Here is a 25,316-nt window from a genome sequence, read left to right on the forward strand (position 1 = left end):
AAAAACCAGACACCATTTCAGGTTGACTCTCTGAAGTGTGGAAGTATAGAAGCCCAGAGTGGATCTGATCCTTGAGGGCCAAATATCCAGAAAACCTGCTGAAAACACCCTGAGCGGAAAAGGCTTTCTCCTGATTACATTGAGAGTTGTTTTTCTCCATATTTTGGATGATGATGATCTTATTGTTGTTATTTTGAAGTGTTTCCATTACCTGATAGGGTTGCCAAGTCCCCTTACTCTCCCAGCAGGGAAACCCAGCACTCACCTGTGGTGTGGTCCTCCAAGGTAGTGAAATGATGTTACTTCCAGGAAGTGATGTCATCATGCAGGGCCTTGTGCTGTCCCTGGGAGGGCTCCCACGCTCCGCAGTGGGCTGATTTGGGGCCTAAATTGGCCCACGGTGAAGAGCAGGAGCTCCCCAGGCCCCTTCCATTAGAGGTCCCGCGCTCTGCAATGTGCTGAATTGGGACCATTTGGGGTTCAAATCAGCGCACTGCAAAACATTGGAGTGCTCCAGGACCCTGCACAATGATGACGTGCTGCCCCAGCAGTGCTCCCATGCTCTACGGCAGGCCGATTTTGGCCCCAAACAGGCCCAATTCAGCCCACCATGGAGTGCGGGATTGCTGCCAGGAGAGCCCTGGAGAACTCATGCACTTCAAAGCAGGCCAATTTAGGCCCCCAATGGGCTCAAATCAGCCTGACTGGGAAACTCTTACAGGATGACTCAGCCCAAACCCACCTTCCTGAGTAGATATAAATTACCTGCTAACATTTTCTCCACACATTGACACTGAGAGATTTCTGTCTTTCGGTGCTACATCTCTGAAGATGCCAGTCACAGCTGCTGGCGAAACATCAGGAACTACAAAGCCAAGACCACGGCCATACAGCCCAGAAAATCTACAACAACTAACATTCTCCGGCTGTGAAAGCCTTCGACAATATAGTAATTTTTGCTGGCTCAACTCCACACAGATTGTGTTAAAGCAGAGCTTCCTGTTTAGATTGCATCGAGATGTGGCCACACTTCATCCCCCCTTTTTGGATTATTTGCTTGGACTCCTGCCACAGTGTTAAACCTCACTGGATTTCAAGATCAGTTGCTATTCTTGCTGTCTCTGCGCATTTTTCTTCTTTCTGGCACCTTGTCTCCCTTCTTGACTTTCTTTGGATGCATGGAAGAAAAGGCTTTGAGTGGACCTGCAGCATTTGGTATTAATGTTGTGTCACTGGCCATGCTTCTGCCCCACCCACTGGATCACCTCAGCCCATGAGCTGTCCGCCCTCCTATCCCGTGGCCTCAGACAGGCCCTCCTTTTTTCTTCAATTCCTTTCTTGCACATCCTGGAGCAGTATGCTGGAAAATCTTCCTTGGTCGCCTCGCTCCTCCCTTTTAAAGGCAGTACTGTCTTTGGTGCATGCCCCATTGTGGCTTCCCAGCTCTCGCAAGAAGGAATGTTCACTTTGCAAAAGGTGGGGAGCAGGCATGCCTGCTGGCACATCTGTGCCCCACTCAGCAACCTTGGCTGTGCTGCTGCTAATCAACTGTTGGCCAGGCAGTGGGTTTTTACAGGGGCCACTCATGGCAGATTCCTTTCCTCCCCCCCGTGGGAGTCCACAACTGGAGTCTGCTCCACTGCCAAAACCGAGTACTTGCTAGCTACTATTTTGACTGTTTGAGTCATGCTAATTTCCCAGCCCAAATATTTGTTTACTTTTCTCAAATGCACACTTTCTACACTGGTGCTCGGTACTTTTTCCAAACTTGTGGTGGCGATTCCTTGGAAACTTGAGATAACTTAGAGCCCAACAAGATTTTCAGGGTATGAGTTTTCGAGAGTCAAAGCTCCCAGGTAGGGAGCTCTGACTCTCAAAAAACTCATACCTTGAAAATCTTGTTGGGCTCAAGGTACCACTGGACACAAATCCTGCTCTTCTACTGCAGACCAACACGGCTACTCATCTAAAACTAAATCTGAGAGTGAGTGTAGAACCTAAGCTAGCAGCTTCTTAAGATTAGAGTGTGAGACAGTGGAAAGACAGTAGCTTTTTTGCATCCAGGGTATTTTAGTGAGCTCCAGTTGGTAAGTGGGCCATATACACATAGACAGGTGTCTATGGTGCACATGTCCCACACACAGTAACAGTGCATGCAATATGAACATCCGCCTTTACAGATGCAATCCTAAGGCCATAGTTTGACCACTTGGTAGAGCTTAGAAATTGTTTCTCTTGGTTCTGTTAAAGAAAAAGTTGTGCAATCTTAATCTTTCATTCCACTTTTGTCTCCCCATCCAAACATTTAATTGTTGATGGTTTCACATGAAGCTGCTTTATACGGAACCAAACCATTTGTTAGCAGTTAGACCTTCCCTCACACTGAAAGGGAAGTTTATGAAGTTTATGCGCTCTGAAAAGAAGACATGCCGCCTGCCTAGGAAGAACACTTCTCAACCCAGCTGGAGTTGGAAAACTACTGGAACGCGAGTCATAGGCAAGACTGACTAGCAGCCCCACACTCCGGAGGTGTGCAAAGATTTAAAACAAAAGAGGTCTTCCAGGAGTTCCTGAGTTTATCTTACCCACATCCTTCTTCTCTAATCCCCCTTCCTAATCAGAGTTGTTCATGAACCTGATAACTCTTCCCTTCTGGTAATTGCAGGGCATCAATTGCTATTTTCACCTATAGTTCCTCCCAGACATGCACAATCATACCTTTCCCAACTCATTGTCTACTTCCGGAGACAGCCATTAAGCTATTGTTTTGGGGGCAGAAGACACAATCCTGCCCCAGGGTATATTTTACACTATAACTGGGCTGCCCGCAGCTATAGCAGTGTGTGTGTTCTGAACCCACGCATGCACCCCCAGATACGTCTCAGCCCTCCCCTCTTCTCTCCGTGAAGTGCTGCTCATCTTCGCTGCTGCCTCCATGGAAACTTCCTCTTCAAGACTGGTAACTACAGCCCTCCCTGAAATGGCTTTCCCATTTCCTCACTGTTTCTTAGTTAGCTCTGTATGTATACTGCGTGTGATTTTCTGTATGCTTGCCTTTTAGTTCTGTTAATAAAAGAAAGCTGAATGAAACAGATCAAAGGGTGGGCTTAATTGAGAGTGAAGTGAAAACCATTAAGGAAGTAGCGGGGGGGGGCAGAGAAGTCTGCTCGGGAAAATGCGTCACTCGTGAGGGCAACGAATAAAGAGTTAAAGCTGGTGGAAAACCAGCTGATCGGGCTACAGGTGGAACGAACACAGACAATTTTGCGCCTCCAGAACGTGAAAGAGGAGGAAAATGAGGATTTATGGGGTCTGGTCTCGGAACTATTGGCGACACCCGCGAAGGCAACTAAAGAAGAGGTAAAAAGTGCCATTTTGGAAGTCCTTCGGGTTTCTTCAAAATATGCAACGAAGCGTCAGCTGCCTCGCGAGATCATCATCGATCTTTCATCTAAAAGGATCCGAGACACTATCCTATACAACTCATACAATGCGGATCTGGACTTTTTGGGCAATAAAGTCAAGATACTGAAAGACGTCCCATTTTTAGTTCGGAAAAGAAGATTTAAGTATAAAAAGCTCGCAGCTCTTCTGAGGGAACGTGGAATAAAATACAAATGGCTATTTCCGGAAGGTATTTGGTTCAGTTTCAAAGATCAAGCTTACAAGATAACATCAGAAGATCAACTAAGGGATTTTGAGGACAAAAATCTGGAATTTCAGCAAGACACCAAGCAAGAAGAAAAGGCGAAGTCTGAAGGGGGGGGGGGAGGAAACGAGCACTGCGGCTGCAGTTGCTCAGAGAGAATTACATCCGGGGCCCAGGAGGGGGAGGAAGACTTAATTTGAATTGTAGTTTGTATTTGGCAAGGTCAGCCACTCCACCAATATCATACAAAGCTGTAATTTTTTTTAATAATGGCAGTATGAAGGGAAAGCATTATGTGTAGTGTAGTGTTATTTGTTGCTGTTTTTTTTCTTTCCTTCCCTTGTCCCCTTTCCTTCCCTCTGTATCGTTAGTTAATGTAGTTAATAAAAAGAATAAAAAATCTTTTTTAAAAAAGAAACCTTTCCTGTAGAACATCTGCCAATTTATTTGAGAGTTAAGGGGACAATCTCGGTATACATTAGGGGAGATCCCAGTTCCCCCTCTCACTGCATGAACAGTGAGGTCCTAAGCAGAGTCTAAGACCAATCATTTCAGTGGGTTTATACTGGAGTAAATCTTTTTAGGATTTCATTGTAATTCCTCCAACTCACAAGAAGATCCCTCCATTAGTGTAACACATTTTCCCGTCAAGGTTAGTTTTGCTTACTCAGACTGGCAGTAACTTTCAAGGGTCTTAGATGCAGGTCTTCCACATCACCTTCCACCTAACCCATTTAACTGGCGATGCCAGCAACTGAACCTGGGACTTTCTGTTTGTAAAGCAGATGCTCTATCATTGAGCCACAGCCCCTCTCCAGTTGTTACATAAGAACCATTTTTAAAATTTTTTAAGCTAACGATATTGCTGATTTTATATGATTGTGATTTTATTGCGTATTGTATGCTGTTTAGACATGGGCACAAATCGAAATACGAAGCAAATTTTGTCACAAAACGGGCCATTTTGTGTGTCGCAAAACAGTGTTTTGTGGGGTTGTGGTTATCATGAAATTATCATGAAATTCACAACTTTGGGGCCTGTTTCGTTAGCTTTGTGAACTATTCGTAATCGCAGACAGGCTGGAACCGATCCATTGATTCTCTAGGCAACAATGGGCCCAGACCTTTCATTGCCATTGGAAACCCCAATCACAGCCCACTTACTCTTTTTTTTTTTTGTAAAATTTTTATTGGGTTAGAACATTAATATTTTTACATTACATTGCATTCAATTATCCCCTAATTTTTCGTTTCTAACCCCCTCCCTTTCCCCCCCTTTTGTTGACTTCCAACAGCTTTCCCACCCTCTGTCCCTTTTCCCTTACTTCTATTAATTTCCTCTATCTAAAACAAATATATATTCTCCATTATATTAAGCAGTACATCTTTAACTCTTTTACTTACTAAACATCCAAACTATACTTCTTTAGATAAACAATTTATCCCATTTTCCAGTTTTGAATATTTCTGTATGTCATAAACCATAAAAATTTCCCACATTTAAATCAAACAATTTGATTTGTTCTCTCTATATTAATCATTTCTTCTTTTTATAGTATTTCTATATAACTCATCACATAGTCAGTCATTTTAACTCTTCTATACATTCAGTTTGGTGCATATAAGTCTTATCAAGTAAAAAAAAAATATTGTTAACTACTCAATCCTCATGTTTAAACCGTTAATTATTCTCTATCAATATTCTATCAATTAACCTTTACATATCTATATATATATCAATCAATTAATTAATCTAACTGCTTATAAATTCACATTTCTCTTCCTCCCCCGGTAAAGTCACCCCTCTCTTTTATACTTTTATTGTACTTCAGTAGTTCTCAAACTGCCACAGTTTTCCTCCCACCTCCCACTTCTTCTCCAGATATTGTTTCAGCTTCTCCCAGTCTGTGTTAAACTGCCCTGAGTCCAGATCTCTCAGTTTTCTTGTCATCTTGTCCATTTCAGCCATATACAGCAATTTGTAGATCCAATCTTCAATAGTTGGCACTTCTTGTACTTTCCATTTCTGCGCATACAAAAGTCTAGCTGCTGCAGTCATATAAAATATCAACGTCCTATGGTGGGCTGGGATTCCCTCCATTCCCAAGTTTAGCAGCAGGAGTTCTGGGTTCTTATTTATTTGAAACTGTAAAATTTCACTCATTTCTCTTATTATTTCCCCCCAGAACTGCCTAGCTACCTCACACGACCACCACATATGATAGAGGGAGCCCTCATGCTTTCTACATTTCCAGCATTTATTAGAAGTGTTCAAGTTTCCTAGCGCAATCTTCTTTGGTGTCATGTACCAACGATAGATCATTTTGAAAATGTTCTCTTTAATATTAATACATGTCGTTGTCTTCATTGTAGTTTTCCACAAGTATTCCCATGCCTCCATTGTTATTTCTTTATTAAAATTTATAGCCCATTTCACCATTTGTGTTTTAACTGTCTCATCCTCGGTATACCATTTCAACAGTACTTGGTATACCTTGGATATTCTTTTCTTGTCCTCTTTAAAAAGGGTCTGCTCTAGTTCCGAATTCTCTGTTCGTATACCTCCCTTTACAGAGTCCGAGTTATACAAATCTCTGATCTGTCTATACTGGAACCAATCGTAGTTCGGTGATAGTTCCTCTTGCGTCTTTATTCTAAGTTTAGACACTTCAGTTTTAGTTATTTCTTTGTACGTTAAACATTGTTGTTCATTATCAACAGCTCTCGGATCTATCACCTCGTATGGAACCACCCACAAAGGGGTTCCTTCTTGTAGGTAAATTCTGTACTTCTTCCAGATTGTATATAAACTTCTCCTTACAAAATGATGCAGGAACATCGAGTTGACCTTTACTTTGTCATGCCATAGGTATGCGTGCCATCCAAAAATTTTTTTATATCCCTCTAGGGCTAATAGTTTCTTATTCTTTAATGTCATCCACTCTTTTAACCAAACTAGGCAGATTGCATCATGGTAAAGTCTCAGGTTGGGCAGTTGCATTCCGCCTCTTTCCTTTGCATCTTGTAGAACTTTTACTTTCACTCGAGGCTTCTTGCCTGCCCAAACAAAATCTGATATTTTCCTCTGCCATTTTTCAAATTGTTTAGAGTCTCTGATGATTGGTATTGTCTGTAGCAAAAACATTACTCTTGGTAACACATTCATCTTAACTGCTGCAATCCTGCCCAACCATGACAAATTCAGTCTATTCCATTTGATCAAGTCTCTCTCTATCTGAGTCCATAATTTTTCATAATTATTCTTGAACAAATCTATATTTTTTGCAGTCAGCTCAACTCCCAAATATTTCACCTTACTAGTTACTTCACAGTCCGTTGTTTCCATTAACAATTGTTGTTTCTGCTTAGTCATGTTTTTACATAATATCTTTGACTTCTTTTTGTTAATGAAGAAACCTGCCAAGTCACCAAACTCCTTGATCTTGTCTATCACTTTTGGCATGTTCTCCAATGGATCTTCTACAATTAACATTATGTCATCTGCAAATGCTCTAACCTTGTATGAATAGTCCTTTATTTTTATTCCTCGTATTTCCTCGTCTTGTCGTATTTGTATCATCAGAATCTCCAATACTAAAATGAACAACAATGGAGATAACGGGCAACCTTGTCTTGTTCCTTTACTAATCGTCAATTTCTTGGTCAGTTCATCATTCACTACAATTGCTGCAGTCTGGTCTCTATAAATTTCTTTAATTGCTCTGATGAATCTTTCTCCCAATTGTAGCTTTTCCATAGTGGCAAACAAAAAATCCCAGTTTAAATTGTCAAACGCTTTTTCAGCGTCTACAAAGAAGAAACCAACCTCTTTGTCACAACGCTTATCATAATATTCAATAGCATTGATCACTGTCCTTAAATTGTCTCTTCTTTGTCTGTCTGGCAAAAAGCCTGCTTGTTCCTCCTCTATGACTTCCGAGAGCCACCCCTTCAGTCTCTCCGCCAATATCTTCGTAAAAATTTTATAATCATTGTTAAGTAGTGATATAGGTCTGTAATTTTTCACGTTAGTCAAATCTTGGCCCTCTTTTGGGATCAATGATATATTCGCTTCGCTCCAAGTGTCTGGAATTCTTTGATCCCTAAAAACTCCGTTCATCACCTCTTTTAGGAATGGTGCCAGTTCGTTGGCCATTGTCTTATAAAATTTAGCCGTAAGTCCATCTGGCCCTGGCGCCTTTCCTAGATTTGCAGATTGTATTGCCTTACTTATTTCCTCATCAGTTACTTCACTATTCAACTTATTTCTCCAAGCTTCCGAGATCTCTGGAAGTTTGGTTTTCTCCAAATATGATGCTATTGATTCTTTGGTTACTTCTTTTTTATTATACAGCTTAGCATAAAATTTATAAAAGGCTCTACTAATGGTAGTCTGCTCCAGGTACGTTTTATTTTCTTCACAGATTTTATTTATTATTTTCTTTTCCCTTTTCTTCTTCAATTGCCATGCCAAATATTTCCCAGGTTTATTAGCACCCTCAAAAGCTTTTTGATTCAGTCTTTTAAGGTTCCACTCCAATTCTTTATTACTCATTGCTGTTAACTGTTCTTGAAGAATTTTAATTTCCTGATGTATTTTCTTTTTCCCTGGTCTCTTTTTTAACTGTATTTCTTTGGCCTTTATTTTCTCCTCAATCTCTTGTCTTTTCTCCTCTTTCTTTTTCCTTGCTCTGCCATTTAAGTCCATTAGTATGCCCCTTACAACCGCCTTGTACGCGTCCCAAACTTTACTGGTTGGTACTTCTTTATTCACGTTATATTGTATAAAAAACTTTGTCTCTCTTCTCAATATTTCCATATTTTCACTTTCCTGTAGCAAGTCCTCATTTATTCTCCAGGCTTTCCTTTTTCTCCTTTTTCCAAATTTCCACATAATTGGATTGTGATCTGAGCCTACCATCGGCATTATTTCTACCTCCTTAGTCCATAACGCTAAGTCCTTTGAGGCCCAGATCATATCAATTCTTGATAATGTAAGATGCCTTGCAGAATAAAAAGTAAACTGTTTGGTTTTAGGATATTCTCTCCTCCATACATCTTCGAGAGTCTCTTGTTGAATCAACTCAAAAAAAAGCTTTGGCAATAGTCCTCTTTTCTTTTGTGCTGTTGTAGTCTTTTTATCTAGTTCCAAATCTGTCACTCCATTAAAATCTCCAGCAAGAATTATCTGGTCATATACAAGATCGTCTAAATGCTTCCTTAAATCCTCAAAGAAGCTTTCCTTTGCACCGTTAGGTGCATAAAGTCCGACTACCAACACTCTCTTTAAATTCCAATTACATTCCACCGCTACAAATCTAGCTTCCACATCTCTCATAACAAATTTTGGCTGCAGCTCCTCTTTTATGTACAACACCACTCCTCTTTTTTTCTTGTTAGAGGCCGCTACAAATTCTTTGCCCAATTTTCCAGATTTTAAATATTTTACATCCTGTTTTCTAATATGGGTCTCCTGCAAACAAACAATATCACATTTTTGTTTTAGTAGCCAATGAAAAATATTTTTCCTCTTATTCGGTGAGTTTAGTCCATTTACATTCCAAGATAATACATTACACTCCATATTCATGGTTTTGTTGGTAAGTCTTTTTCATTGTCCTTGATAAATCTCTCCATCTCCCGCTCAGATCTGATGCGTTTTTTTGCCCCTCCAAACTCAAAGGACACTCCTTCCGGTAACTCCCATCTGTATCTGATATTCATGTCCTTCAAAGTTTGAATTAGCACTCTATATTTTTTCCTGTCCAGTAACACTGATCTGGGCAGTTCCTTCATTATGATAATCGTCTTGCCATCAATCTCCAATGGATCTTGAAATTGTTTTGTCACAATCCTCTCTTTCATGTTTCTAGTTGTAAACTGCACAATCACATCCCTTGGTAGTTTCCTCTGGGTTGCAATTCTCGAGTTCACACGGTACGCCACATCTAGGATAGCCACAATTTCCTCCTCCTCCTTCCCCAGGTAATCAGCCAACACCTCAGTCATCTGTTCTTGCGCTGACTTCCCTTCCACTTCTGGCAGACCACGAAAACGAAGCTGCTTCTCCATGTGTTTAGTTTCTGCAACTGACATCCTCCCCTTCACCAGTCTCATCTCTGTTTGTTGCGTTTCTATTAAATTCTCCATCGCGTCTTCTACTGTTTTAACTCTCTGCTGCGTTCCTTGTAATTCACTACTAATCGTTTCCACGCCTTTTTTCACTTCTGACAGCTCCGACTTTACTGTCTGTGTAACTTCTTTGACCTCTTTAATAAGCTCCAATTTCGTGTCCTTAAGTTCTTTCATCATGTCTATAAGCTTTTTGTCCAAATTTTCTATTGCCGATTGCCACTCTTTTTTCGACATCGTGGGGCTTGCTTTAGCTCGCTCCCACGAATCTGCTCTCTTCCTTAGCTCCGTGGCGTATGTTTAAACGTTTTCCTTTTTTTCAAATGTCCCAATCTTTGCCAAAATTAATTTTTTGTATCCAAAATGTCGGGCGTCTTTTCTCTATGGTTTCTCTATGTTATTGTAATCCAAGATGGCCTACTTCCTCTTCCGCTGAAGCCGCGACCCTTCCCTTTTCAAAAATGGCGATTCCCTACTTCCTGTCCGTCGGCAAGGGCCGCTTCCCTCCAGCCACTCTATTGTTGTTACGCACTTCCTGTCTCCCGTCTTCCCACAGCAGGTCTCGCGATGGTGTCTTTTTCCCACAGCTCCAAAACCACAGGTATTCAAAACAATAATCCGATTTTTGCAATAACTTCTTTAAATTTAGTCTCTTTTAAAATACAACTCCTGCCGAGTCTTCACCTCCTTTTCACTAGTCTGTTGCAGTTTAAAAATCTACTTTCTTTCCTCTCTGTTTTTATCAATCTGTCCCGTTTCAAGAGATAGCGATCTTTACCTTCTCTTCAACTTTCTCGGGTTGTAATCGCTGTTTCGATCTTAAATTCTCCTCTCGACTTCCCTCCCCGATCGAAGCTTGGGTATGTAGGTCTTATGCCAGCCGAATTGGCCCCAGAACTGCCGCAGAGATTATAGCCGACCCGTCGCAAGGTGGGACCTCAAGGATTGGGGGGGAGACTCCTTGAGTAGAGCCCCCCCTCATCCGAGATCTAGCTCACCCTAGGGTCTTGAGCGTTCTTTGCCTGCTCCCCGCCTGAGAGCAGTCGGCCGCGGGTTATTTTCACCCCTCCGGCCGGTTAAAACGGCAGTCCGGTCAGCTCCGCAAATGGAGCTGCGTTAGACCTCCATGAATCCCAAACCGGAAGTCCCAGCCCACTTACTCTTGATTGGCAGCTCTCCTAGCCATCTGGAGAGCTTCCATTCTGCCCTATACAGCCAGAACTTGGGGGTCAATCCCCTAGACAACCAAGGAGGTGGGCCTTTTGTAGCCATGGGCACACCAATCTCACCCCTCCAAATCCTGTTAGGCAGGTCTGTCAGCCAACCACAGACCTCCTGTTCTGATCTATGTCAGCGTTTTGCAGGGACTGGAGTGGGAGAGTGTGTGGAAGAATTTGGGATTGAGCTTTTGGCTGCTGCTGCTTTAAAGAGACCGTAAGTATAAGAAGCCACTTATTTCCAGCTCTTGGCCTTGCTGTGGGAAAGTTTTTGGGCAAGGGTGCCTTTTTTCCTCCATCCCCCCCCCTCACTCTGTCTTCCTGGCTCAACTCCACCACAGCCGGTCCTTCGTCTTCTGATCCAGCACTCTGGCAGCACTTCCCTTCCCACCCTTCCTGATCAATGCATTGCAAACTGGGAGGGTGGGTGGAGGAGAGCCTTCTGAAGTCTCCCTGTGAGTTTGGAATCTCTGGGTATGAAGGGGGCCATTGAAATGCCCCGGGTTCTGATGAATCATGAAACTAATGAATCGTTTCGGCAAACGTGTCAATTTTGTGAAGTTTCGTGATTTGCAATTCGTGGATTGCGACGAAACATGAAACTCTCATTTCAGGCTTTTTCCGTTTCATGCCCATGTCTAATGCTGTTTTGAACTGTTTTGGTAAACCAGATTATAAATGCTTAAAACAAACAAATTGTACAAGCAGAAATAGACCTTTGGATCAACTTTGGCAATTCACGAGGGATACCTTTGTTATCTAAAGCAATGGGATGTGTGAAGTTGTTTGCTGTTGTAAGAATTGTGGATCAGCTCTTGTTTACAAGTGGGACATATTGGGGGGGGGGGGTTGCACATGAAGCACAACTGCCCCACATACACTTTCCTACCATATGTGATAAAGTCTTGCTGGATTGATGTGAAAGTACCATCATGCCAAAGCAAACTGATCAAATTAAAGCACCTTTAGTACCAAACACTATTTGTTTAAAATTTAAGGATGAAACAGATAAATTAATTATTAAATCACCAGCTCACATCAAGTTACTTATGTACTCTATGATGTAGAGAAGCTATTTTAAAATGTTAAAACATTTTTTCATAATATATATGATTTACTGATTTAAATGAAATCCCACTGTCTGTGGTTGATCTTCTAAAAAATCACCTTAGAGCATACATAGCAAAAAAAACCATCCAGGCTCAGTGGCATTTTTTTTTGTTCCCATCTACTTCAAAAAGCAAAGAAAAACTGTCTCCATTTAAAAGTTCCTCACAAGACCATGATATATGTGACAGGATTTATTTTGAAATCATCTTCATTTAATCAAAAACTTCTTTGCAATAGTTTCTCAGAAAATGTGCAAAACATTTTATGGGGAAGGTCTCGGTTAGGTAATAAAAGGAAATAAAAAAACAATAATCATAGATATTGATGGTTGTTGGGGGTTTTCTGGGCTGTATTGCCGTGGTCTTGGCATTGTAGTTCCTGACGTTTCGCCAGCAGCTGTGGCTGGCATCTTCAGAGGTGTAGCACCAAAAGACAGAGACAGTTCTCTGTCTTTTGGTGCTACACCTCTGAAGATGCCAGCCACAGCTGCTGGCGAAACGTCAGGAACTACAATGCCAAGACCACGGCAATACAGCCCGGAAAACCCCCAACAACCATCGTTCTCCGGCCGTGAAAGCCTTCGACAATACAATCATAGATATTGTTAAAATTTTTAGTAATACAGCCTTGGTTAAGCAAAAAATCCTCCAAAATGTAAAGAGCAAACTAAATATACCATCAAAAATTGGACTAACTGCACATTCTGATTTTTAGCAAGATGGCCTTGACTGTTTTATTTATTGATTTAAAACCTGTGCATCCCCCTCCATATCCTCAGATTCAAGGTTGCTAACAATGAACCAGCTAGTTCCATGGACACAAAAGATAACATTCCAGGTAAGGAGATTTTTAAAATGCATAATTAAAACACAGAGAATGAATAAAACGCACAAATTACAGATTTAAAAGCACGAAAAATTACACATATCAGGTAGGTAGCTATCTTGGGCTGCAGTGGAACAGTAAGGTTTGACCAACAAGATTTTCAGGGTATAAGCTTTCAAGAGACAGAGCTCCCTTCTTCAGATACCAGACGTGCATAATTAAAGACTTACAAGAGAATTACAAGACACATAATTAAAGTCACACAACAACACCCCCCCCAATTTACAAAAGCAGAAAAATTAAAAACACACAGAATTTTTTAAAAAATATAATACAGCCAAGTCTGCTGAAACAGTTCACCCACTACCAAATATCATCTGGAATAAAACTTTTTACACACCTGACCTTACTAACTGTAGTTAAGTGAACGTGCCTTCTGCACCCACTCTTGTAGGCCATTCTAAAGGACCAGATCTGCCACCACAGAAAAAGACCATGACTTAGAGCTAAACTACAAGAGGCAAATTATACGGGGGTGCTCATCTGAAGGGAGTCGCAATGTTAGCTGGGAAACTGAGTTTTAAAAGAGATCAGAAGGCTTTGTCAATTTCCCTTCCCTACAGAGCCAGCAAAGATCACTCCTCAAAGGGTTTGCTAATTTCCCCTTTGCCTTTGGAAGGCTCTGTCAGTTTCACCTTCCCTTCTCGGAGGCAAAGAGGAAATAAACCTTCTGAGGAGAGATCTTTGCTGCCTCTATAGAGAGGGGAAACTGACAAAACCTTCTGATCTCTTTTAAAACGCAGCTTCCCGGCTAACATTGTGACTCCGTTCACATGTGCATGCTCGTGTAATTCGTCTCTTGTAGCTTAACTCTCAGATTGGCTTTGCCATGCACACAGTTCTAAGAGAAAGCACCATAGGAGCAGGCTGTTTGAATAATGTAGCTGGCCCATGGATGTCTCCTGGGAAATGTGGTTTGATGAGAGTCCTAGGCATCAAACCACTGTGCTACTGTTGCCTGTACCACGAAACAACACTGTAATGTCACAGCCACAGGAGCAGACAGAGGAGTAACATGATTGGCGTGTCTGGGAGATAATCTGAGGGCCGAGCTACAAGTGATGAATGACACAGTTTGGACACTTGTCAGCTTCCCTCAGGTTTTGATGGGAAATGTAGGTGTCCTGGTCTTGCAGCTTGGCTCTCCAACTGCTGTCCAATGGACTTTTCAACTGTCACTTGTCCAACATTCCGCCAAGCTGCCTACATTTCCCGCCAAAACTTGAGGGAAGCTGACAAGTGTCCAACCTGTGTCAGGCGTCACTTGTAGTTTGGATCACATAGGCAGCATTACAGCTGCAAGAGTTCCCTGGAGACAGCTTGGCTCTCCATTTAATTGAAATTTACAGAACCATCCCCCCCCCATACCCAGCGGAGGGGAAGGGGGGCTCCTGGGAAGAGCCCGACGTCTGTACTCCCCTCCCGACCGCATATTCTCCCTCCCATAGACTGCCGCTCTGTAAACTTCAATTAAATGGAGAGCCAAGCTGCAAGACCAGGACACCTACACTTCCCATCAGAACTCGAGGGAAGCTGACAAGTGTCCAACCTGTGTCAGGCGTCACTTGTAGCTTGGCTCTGTGATACAGTCCCTTATTGCCCAGGAGTAGGGCTCTCTGCAAGTTAGCCGAGCGCTAAACGTGGGGCTTTAAATAAGAGGAACATTACAGGTTTCACATACAAGAGTCTCAAGCTAATGCTTTCTGGGAGAAAAGGTTGGGAACACCATGGTCAGCATACCTTGCTAATAACTCTCCCCCCACCCTTGCCCCCGACTCCACATATAACTCCACTGTTTGGTTTATCATACCAGTGATGACTCTTACAATGCAATCCTAGGCAGAGTTACTCCAGTCTAAGCCCATTGATTTTAATGGACATAGGCTGGCGTAACTCTGCTTAGGATTGCACTGTTACTCTCTGAGGAGAACTTTGAACTTGCTGTGCTCCTGTAAATCTACTGATGGGGTGAGAGGCAGGCTGATGTGTCAGAGAACTCCCCTTCCATTATGTGCTTCCCATTACAAAGTCCTCTGTACTAATAAAACAAAGAGGGACTCTGTCTGCCAGCCACCAACAGAACAGAGACCCGTCCAGAAGAGTCACCGCTTTTATTGATCAGCAACAGGGGCGGAGTGAGCTTTGATAGCCTCGCAGAGGATAAGGTGGGGCGGGTGTTGATCTCTTTTTGCCTTGCCAGGGGACCTCTCGGGGGCAATTCCATCGGGCTGGGTAAGAGGCACAGCTGCCTCCCTCTAGATCACAGACCTGTCCATAAAAAGAGAACTGAAAGCTTGGTTCAGATTGGGGCCATGGAGGAAGGGGAGAAGGGATTTACCATTCAACCGTCACTCGGTGTTGCTAATCAAAACTGGCCCCACCAAGCTTTTATCAGCATTTTAAAAAAGACCTTTATTTTCCTTTAAAATGCGAATCACAGTAAACAGAGCTCAGTTTCAATTAGTGAAATTGAATGGGGGGGTTGAACAGCTAAATCCCCTCTCCTCTCCCTGCGTAGCTCCAATGGGAATGTACGCATGTGCAATTTACTTTATTATGGGAAGGGGAGTTATCTTGGGGCTTTCCATTGACACCAATTTGCAGTAGCTATTTTATAGTCATGTTACACTAATGTAGATGTGGGGGGGGGAGCCCTACTCACCCCCCCCCATCATGCTGCATATCCCACAAAGGGAGCAGTTTACTACTGCTACAATGGTGATGTTATGTTGGCATAGATTCTCTATGCTGGACCATCATAATTTGAAGACAGGATTGCTTCTAAAGCCAAACAACTTTATTTTAGGAGTATTTTTGAATATTCAAATTAGGAAAAACAGTATAACGAGATACATTGTTTTGACATCCTAACAGCGCAATCCTAAAAAGTGTTACTCCAGTCTAAGCCCATTGATTTCAATGGGCTTAGACTGGAATAACTCTTTTTAGGATTGCATCGCCAACGTATTAGTTTAGTGAGGTGAGATCATTTCTATGGATAAAATTGTGCAATAGGGTAATAATAAGAATCCTCTGTTATTTCAAGTTTTTGAATTAAGAAAGTAGAGAACTGTAAATCAGGAAGAAATAAGTGAAACTATTTAGGAAGTTTGTTAATCAGTCCACTAAAGGGTGGTTCTCTAGGGGTATATCACTGTTCATGGAAAGCTTCTAGCTATATAGAATTATTTTATTTATATATTTATTTAACTTTTTAAATACCCCAATGGGAACCCAAGGTGGCATACATAATTCTCTCCTCCATTTTATCTCCACAACAAACATTCTGAGGTAGGTTAGGCTGCAAGCGAGCGACAAGCCCAAAGTCACCTGGTGAGCTTCCACGGCAGAGCCTGGGGCGCCCACATCCTAGTCCAGCTCTCTAGCCGCTACACCATACTGAGGCAAAACCCTGAAAATGAAATGACCTTCCTTCCGTTACACACCGAATCAAGAAATCCTGGTTGATAGCATACTAAAAGGAAGGGCCTTTTTCTGGGAAAAGAGGTGGTGGAACTCAGTGGGTTGCCCTCGGAGAAAATGGTCACATGGCTGGTGGCCCCGCCCCCTGATCTCCAGACAGAGGGGAGTTGAGATTGCCCTCCACGTGGCACTGAGGGTGAGCTAAACTCCCCTCTGTCTGGAGATCAGGGGTGGGGCCACCGGCCATATGACCATTTTCAAGAGGTTCCGGAATGCCCTTCCACTGCATTCCAGCTGAAAAAAAGCCCTGCTAAAAGGAACTCACAGTACTAAATATTGAGATGGAACATCACAATCTTTGCAGGACTTTTTTTTCAGCTGGAACGCGGTGGAACGGAGTTCTGAAACCTCTTGAAAATGGTCACATGGCTGGTGGCCCCACCCCCTGATCTCCAGATAGAGGGGAGTTTAGATTGCCCTCCGCACTACTGGAGCAGCACGGAGGGCAATCTCAACTCCCCTCTGTCTGGAGATCAGGGGGCGGGGCCACCAGCCGTGACCATTTTCTCCGAGGGCAACCTGCTGAGTTCCACCACCTCTTTTCCCAGAAAAAAAGCCCTGAATCTTTGTGATTTTAAAACAGTATATATTGCGATAATCATTATAGATTGTGTCATTTTAAGAAACTTGGAGTGTATTTAATATGCAGTGAGAAATTGATAAATTATTATTCATTGACCCACGTAGTATTGTAATTGATTGGATAATTGTTTTTAAAAAGAAGTATGCCAAACGAATGTAGAGTCCAATGGCTATCTGAAATAAATCTAGTCTCCATGTTCAGTGGCAAATTAATATGCTTCTGATTACAAAGGACTGGGGGAAAGGGTGGATTTGACTACATCGCCAACATTTCCTACTTGCGAGAAGACCTGGCCATTGTTGGATGTAGGAAGCTGGACTACAGAGACGACCTTCCAGCATGGCAATTTATATGTTGTTATGAAACTGTAAATAGGTAGAAATGATGTCTTGCAACGTGGTTACAATTACATGCTACCTATTGCTTCTCTGCAGCCCTGGACTACAAAGTATTAAACGGTGAGTTGCCGTTTACATTCCCCACTTTCCTTTTCAATAAAATCTAAGATTTCCCTCCGCCCCCCGTTACCTTAAAATCGATGGCCCCCGTATCATAATTTTAAAAAATTGCTTTGTTTTTCAGAGCTTGAAGATTAGAGAGTCTCCTTAAGGAAACACTCCGTGGAATATTCGGAGGAACTACATTACCCAGAAATCAAAGCTCTAGTCGTAGAAAGAACGTCTGCGCACTGAGACACTCGGATCCAAGTTTGGAGCTTTGAGCTGCCAGCCCTGGCCCATCATGTAGGTGCAGCAGAGCCTTCCTTACCATTGCAATAGGGGGGGAAAAACCCACTTTGCAATCTGTTTTGCAAGGTGTGCAATTGCAGCCCTTTCCTCTGCAAAGAGATCTGCTGTAGGAAGTAAGAAAAACTCCAGTTGCATGAAGATTGAGCGCTTGCAGTTTGCATCTTTGTTGCAAAACTAGCTACTGAAGAGAGAAGGCAAAGTCTTTTGTGCTCCCCTCCCCCATCAAAGCAGAGGGGAAAATGTCTCAGCAGAGAGGTAAGGCTCCGACTTATGTTCGTTGCAAATATGCAAAAAGTCGTCCATGCATTTTAGAATTGCATGCATGCAAATTTCGGGATGCAATTGCATTTTGAAGTTTGAGGCTTTGAATAGCTCTCAGTTGCATTTCCTGTTTAGTATGTGCCTTTTTTTCTTCTTCCAGGCACACACGCACACACACACTCGCGCGCGCACACGAACGCACACACAGTTCCTGTAAGGCAGGGCTTGCAGTTCAGCTGTGCGTTGACGTTATTTGCATTCTTCTGCTGCGATTGCTGAGGTCTTTTTGCCTTTTGCACAGTCAGGACAGATAAAGGGTATTGGAAAGCCTGTGCATGAGTATATACGTGCATATATACGTGCATACATTTGGTGGGAGGGGGGGGCATACAAATGGTGAAATGCAGAAGAAACAGCGGACAGTTAATAGTGCAAATTCACACCAAAGTTTATACTAAAAAGTCTCTGGTGAAAATAGAAGAAACTTGAGAGGAGTTACTAAGAATTAAACATATGCCTCTGTTTCCATGGGAAAGCATTGTTCTGGTGCCAGTGCTGAGCTCATTTTCCACAGACCCCCCCCCCCCCCCTCCGTCGCAGGCAGTGAGTGTAGCTTTTACGGCTAGCTTTGCGAAAGTTATGCAAGGAAGTGAGTTGCACGCAGGGGCAGAGATTTATTAACTTTGTGGTGTGTTTTGAATGGAGTCAGGAAAGAGCCGTGGAGAGCATTCTGTTTCGCTGTAACGCTGTCAAACGGAAAAGGATATTATTTGGAGTCCCCAAAACTGAAGAGCGTCCCATTCAAACTTTTAGAGCGATCACTCGCCTGTGTGTCTCTGTGTGGGAGGGGTGGATCGATGGCGCATCCCGGATCCGGACGCAACTTTGTGAATTTGCAATTTTCATTACACATGTAAATTCTTGCATTATGCAAGGGTTAGGCTGCAGGGCAGCGGTGGTAGGAAGTGCTTGGATTCTGGGCATGGTGCTGCAGCATGCATTCAGGGAAACCACTTGTAGGAGTTTCAGCCCAGAAATTAGGAGTATAGGGATAGATCTGCAGTCGTGCAAAGGCAAAAAGGGGGACGGGCGAAGCGATCCAACGTCCCCTGGAAGAGAGCGCACGAATGCGAGTCCCTGCAAACGCACATCCGCGCGTTGTGGCAATCGAATTGCATAATTTATTCCCCATTTGCTGCAGTCATTTCTCCCAGCCAAATGGAAGAGGCTTGGAAGCTCCCAGCAGGAAGAGTCCAGTCGGGTTTGCCAGCCTCTAAAAGGATGCCTACGGAATCTGGCAGTCAGCTGAGGTTTTTCATCCAACATGTTGGTCTAATAAGCAGCCAAGAGGGGAATCCGTCATTTGGTAAAAGAGTAAAGGGTGCAAGAAGGAGCCCTAGAAAAATTATTGACCAGGGCCTCTTAAGCAAAAAGGTTGCTTTTCTCTATAGGATTTGCCTCGATCAAAGGAAAAGTACCCCCAGTGTTCAGGTTGTATTTTGCTCCTGTGTCAAATCCAGTTTTGTTTACCTCCCGGCACTGCTCCAGATAGGAAGAAAACAAAAATGTAGCGACCTCTGAATTTCAGTGCGCGTTCCTTTCTCGCTTCCTGTCCATTCGTGATCTTGTTTGCCCACACTGCTTATTAAACTGTTGGAGTTAGGTGCTTATTAAAGGTTTTACATCAAATTGTATTTTTGCAATAAAAATGGCTAATATGATATATGTTACAATAGATGTTTAAATATGGGAGGTTGTTTTTGGGGGGTGTTTCAGAGCACAGGCCAGGGTGAATTCTAAAAGCAGAGAGATAAGGTTGCCAACCTCCACGTAATGGCTGGAGATCTCCCGGAATTACAGCTGGTCTCCAGGCCACAGAGATCAGTTCACCAGGAGAAAATGGCTACTTTGGGGGTAGATTCTATGGAACTATGCCATGCCAAGGTCCTTTCCCTCCCCAAACCCCACTTGCTCCAGGTTTCATTCCCCATATCTCCAGGAATTTCTTAACTTGGAGCTGGCAACCCTACAGAGAGATGTATTTTTAAAAAATAAATAAATAAAGAGATGTGTAGGAAGTCTTGATGCCAGATTAAAACTGCAGAAAATAAAAGCCACGTGCCATTTTTGTGACGACTGTCATATAATTTTGTATTACTGAACAAGCACAGTCTGTATAGAACACTTTTGGTCAACGTAAGCACAAGACAGTCCCTGCCCCAAGGACCTTGCAGTCTAAATTTAGATTGAGGGGAGGGGGTGAACAACAGAGAGTGGAAATAGGAGTGAATGTGAACAATGGTGTAGCCCTTATTTCACGTTGAGGACAAGGACGAAGGGGTTTTGTGGGCATCCTCTTTGGGACTGTGCTGGGACCATTTTCTTCTGTCAATGCGTTCTTCCCTTTTATCAAAGGTTTGTAATAAAAAGAGAATGTACTCCCCCCCACAATACTAGTCAAGGCATTTGTTCTGTACATTGCCTTGTGCGTTGTTATTACATAAATCGAAGAGGGTGAGGCATTTCTTGGGTTGCCAGCCTCCAGGTGGTAGCTGGAGATCTCCTGGAATTATAACTGATCTCCAGGCAACAGGGATCTGTTCCCCTGGAGAAAATGGCTGCTCTGAAGGGCAACTCTATGGTATTATACCCCACTGAGGCCCCTCTTCTCCCCAAACCCCGCCTTCTCCAGGCTCCACCCCCCAAATCTCCAGGATTTTCCCAGTCTGGACCTGGCAACTGTGATGCTTTCCTTCTGTCTTTTGGATCAGAATTGCGGCCCTTACGTTTCATAGCCAGAAATCGTAGGTCCATGTGCTCCAGCTGCACTTGAACAAGGCTTGGCTGCTTTTAATCACTGCACTGCTGTTTAGGAGACTTGGTGTTGTGGCTGAGTTGATTTAGCTGCTCGATTTAGGTTTTATTTTAATTTTTAAGCCACTCACAGTACTTCTTAGGGGACAAGAGGCCTATCAAACTTTTAAATAAAAATGTGTTGCCGATTTGTCCCCATTAATAGACCTTTGCCCAGCGGAGATAATTCACACACTCAGCTGAAAGTTTTGAGGAAGCAAGCGATAAGAGACTAACGGTGAAATCCTAAAAACACTTGGGAATCGCGGGAATAACCCCCCCCCCTTGAATAGACCTGAGTAGATTTCCACCTAGGATCTCCAGCGTACTCGGTATCCTTCTTGGGTCTATTCAGTTGAACTTACTTCCAGGTAAGTGTTTTTAGAATTAGACTGTAAATTTCGAATTGGACTGTAAATAAACGTGGATGAACTGATTGTAAAAATATGTTAGGGGCGGGCTGCAGTTTTAGAGTCAGGTTGTGTGTGCGAACTGTCTGTGTAGTCTCTCGTAATTGGGCCTGGGTCCGGGGCTGCATAAAGAATACTGCACAGATAGGTTGAGAGCGGGACCACAAGTGACGCCTGACACAGGTTGGACACTTGTCCGCTTCCCTCAAGTTTTGATGGGGAATGTAGGCGTCCTGGTCTCGCAGATTCGCTCTCTGACTGCTGTCCAAGGCACTTTTCAGCTGTCACTTGTCCAACATTCCGCCAAGCTGCCTACATTTCCCATCAAAACTTGAGGGAAGCTGACAAGTGTCCAACCTGTGTCAGGTGTCACTTGTGGTCCCGCTCTGAGAGTCTCATTTCATGTCCTATTATTTCTTCCGTTTAGAGAGGTGCTCCGTCCAATCAATGACATTACAGTGGGAGTTTATATGTGGATTGCCACTTTGCATAACATCTTTCTCCATTCGGTATCTAACCTTTGAAGAGCCAGGATGGGATTGTATAGAGACCTTGTTCCTGTGTGTGCAGGTCTTCAGCCGCGGAGGCTGAGCACACTTACTTGGAAAGAAGACCCGTTAGCTGCAGGGGGTCGTATTGCAGGAAAACTTGTAACTAATTTTTCACACATGTGGAAAGTCACTACGGTACTTTACCAGTCTGCATCGTGTTTAGCACACGGGGGTGGTAATGATGAAGCACAGAGGTATTCTGGTAGTGTCTTAGCTTTGCAGTTGTTTGATCTAGCTGTGTGCGTGCATGCGTGTGTGTGTGTAAAGTGCTATCAAGTCACAGCGGATGTATGGCCTGTGATCCCTGCTGTGGTTTTCAAGGCAAGAAACTGAAAGAGGTGGTTTACCATTGCCTGCCTCTCCTTTGCTGACCCCCCTTTGCTTCTGAGATCTGATGAGGTTGGGTTAGTGTTACGGTTGCCAGCTTCCAGGTAGTGGCTGGAGATCTCCCGGAATTACAACTAGTCTCCAGGCCACAGAGATCAGTTCACCTGGAGAAAATGGCTACTTTGGGGGATGGACTCTATGGACTCTATGGAGTTATGCCATGCCAAGGTCCTTTCCCTCCCCAAACCCCACTTTCTCCAGGTTTCTCCAGGTTTCACCCTCCAGATCTCCAGGAATTTCCCAACTTGGAGCTGACAACCCTATCTGCAGGCCACAGAGATCAGTTCACCTGGAGAAAATGGCTACTCTGGCAGGTGGACTCTGGAATGATGCCATGCCAAGGTCCTTTCCCTCCCCAAACCCCACTTTCTCCAGGTTTCTCCAGGTTTCACTCCCCAGATCTCCAGGAATTTTCCAACTTGCAGCTGGCAACTCTAGTTAGTGTAGGCCATCCGAGCTAGGGCTGATTTAGCTAGTTTACAGTATTTTCATTGTATTGACTTGGAGCCATGCTCAGCTGTCCCAGCATTTTTTAATAGCCTTGTTGAAACTGCAGTGCTTCCGAATTAATTAAATAGATATTTGGTAGTCACTGAGAGCTACCAAGTCAGGTTATGATATAATGCTTCTAAAATACTGGGAGAGCTTTGCAATGGGAGTGAGTCACTTTTGCAGCTTGCTCTGTTCGAAGAAGTTGGAAATGATTATGTTTGATTTGCTTTTGCGTGTGATCTTGATCGTACCGTGTACTGCTATGTAATTTATTATTTACAGAGCTGGTCGAAACAGGATAAATGCTAAAGTAATACTTTCTATTGTTTAACCAAAGGATAATTAACTTTAGGTGCTAGCAAGTCGACACTTAGGTGTGATGCACCATTGGAAAATAAAAGTAATTATGTGAGCTGACTTTCCCCCCCTTTATGCTGGGGAAAAGTGGGGTACAAATATTTGAATAAAGGACATGATCTGAAGAAACCTATACAAGAATGCAAAGTAGGGTTGAATCTCCAGATGGGGTCTGGAGATCTCCCTGAATTGCAATTGATCTCCAGACAACAGAAATAATTTTCCCTGGAGAAAAGGGCTGCTTTGGAGGGTGGAATCTGTGATATTATACCTTGCTCTTCCCCAGCTCCACTCCCAAATCTATGGAGCTGGCAACCTGTGAAGTGTTCCAGGGTGGTGCGGCAATTTTTCCTTTCCATTTGCAGCCGTTTACATTAAATCCCATTTCAGAGAGTGTCCTTACCTTCAGAGCCAGAGGAGTTAGCCATGTTAGTCTGCAGTAGCAAAACAGCAAGGAGTCCAGTAGCACCTTTAAGACTATCCAACTTTATTGTAGCATAAGCTTTCGAGAGCCACAGCTGACGAAGAGAGCTGTGGTTCTCGAAAGTTTATGCCACAATAAAGTTGATAAGTCTTAAAGGTGCTACTGAACTCTTTGCTATTTTGCTAACCTTCAGATACAGCTTTGGTGGGCTAAGAGCCACAGTAAAAAGTTTAATTTGGCACGAGCCCCTTACAACCATAGAATGTAGAGGCAAGAAACACCTGCTAGATAAAGTTTCTTTACTAATTAAAAGTTGTTCTTTTTTTCACAGATCTAAAAGTGTCAATTCATGTATTTCTATTATTGTTCCAGAACGGCACTGAATTTCAGGTTAAAATTTGAAAGCAAACTAAATATAAACTGACTGTGCAGCAGAGCTAGAAGACATGCAGATTATGCACATTGCAGAACAGTTGCAGATTTTTCAGTTTACAAAGTACATGGCTGTATTTTCATGCTCTTTTTTTAAAAAAATCAGGAATTTTTATTTATCTATTTAAAATATTTCTGTGCTGGATGGCATCAATATGCAGATGACATCCAGCTTTATACCTCTGTCCAAATTCCCTGGTGATGCTGCAGAAGTCTTGAGCTACTGCCTTACAATTATGGTCAAAGGGCAGAAAGGAAACAAATTGAAATTGACCCTGACAAGACAGAAGTGATGCTGGTTGACAAGGCAGAGATCTTGAAGGACGTTGTGCTTCCCACTTTTGACAGGGTTCAGTTGCCCCTTGCAGACTCGGTTAGGAGCCTCGGGGTTATACTAGACCCAGCATTGCGGTTAGAGAAGTGAATTAATGCAGCTGCAAAAAAAGGCTTTCTCCCAACTCAGACTAGCCTAGAATATGCCTCTTTTCCTTGACATGGCCGATCTGGTCAACCAGATTCACACCATGGTAACGGTGAGACAAGAATACTATAATGCACTCAATTTAGGTTTTACCTCCAGGTCAATTTGGAGACTCCAGCTGGCGCAGAACACCACCGCTCATTTATTAGCAGAAGCTCCCATTCTGCTGTCACTCCATCGGCTATTTGTCAGGGACTGGGCTGAATTCAAGGTTTTGGCTATCACATACAAAACCCTTCCTACCTTGGCTCCTCGTATCTGCAGGACTTCCTCTCCCCCGATACTCCGCCACCGCAGCTTTGCTCATCTGGGCCAGTTTGGTGTAGTGGTTAAGAGTGATGGGACTCTAATCTGAAGAACCAGGTTTGATTCCCCATTCCTCCGCCTAAAGCCAACTGGGTGACCTTGGGTCAGTCATAGCTTCTCAGCTCCACCCACCTCACAGGGAGATTGTTGTGGGGATAATAACATCCTTTGTAAACCGCTCTGAGTGGGCTTTAAGTTGTCCTGAAGGGTGGCATATAAATTGAATGTTGTTGTGCCCTGTCATACTCAGATCAAGGCCAAGGACAGCCATACAGGAATCCAGATCAGAATTTTTATCCCCGAGTCCTTGCTCTCCACTGCTGGAGTCTGGAACCTGAAGGCTGTAACTGCAGAAAATGCTGCGCCCTTAACTGGGCCAGAGTTGCAGGCAGCCGGATGCTTCATACTGTCTGCCCATCTGAGAGGCTTCTGTCTCTAAACATGGACTCTGATACCTGAGTGCACATTTTCCATGGTAACTGACTTGACAAACTCTTGGTTCCAGGCTATGAAGTTCCTAAGCCTGGAGTTCCTAACAGAGGCGGAGAGGTATT

At 43.3% G+C, this 25,316-nt stretch overlaps 1 protein-coding gene across 2 annotated transcripts in view; it reads left to right on the forward strand.

Moving 5' to 3' along the window:
- The first annotated feature begins 17,792 nt into the window (after positions 1–17,792).
- MAP2K6 (mitogen-activated protein kinase kinase 6) overlaps positions 17,793–25,316 on the forward strand; it is a 108,404-nt gene continuing 100,880 nt past the window's right edge. The window contains exon 1 of one of the 2 annotated variants that reach the window (XM_054976971.1): positions 17,793–18,063. In XM_054976971.1, the coding sequence (XP_054832946.1) occupies positions 18,048–18,063 (16 nt within the window). In that variant the 5' untranslated portion in view covers positions 17,793–18,047. The remainder of the gene's footprint in view (positions 18,064–25,316) is intronic. The other variant, XM_054976972.1, reaches the window with a different exon arrangement.

The sequence above is a fragment of the Eublepharis macularius genome, chromosome 4 (genome assembly GCF_028583425.1).
Source record: "Eublepharis macularius isolate TG4126 chromosome 4, MPM_Emac_v1.0, whole genome shotgun sequence".
Classification (NCBI taxonomy): domain Eukaryota; kingdom Metazoa; phylum Chordata; class Lepidosauria; order Squamata; family Eublepharidae; genus Eublepharis; species Eublepharis macularius.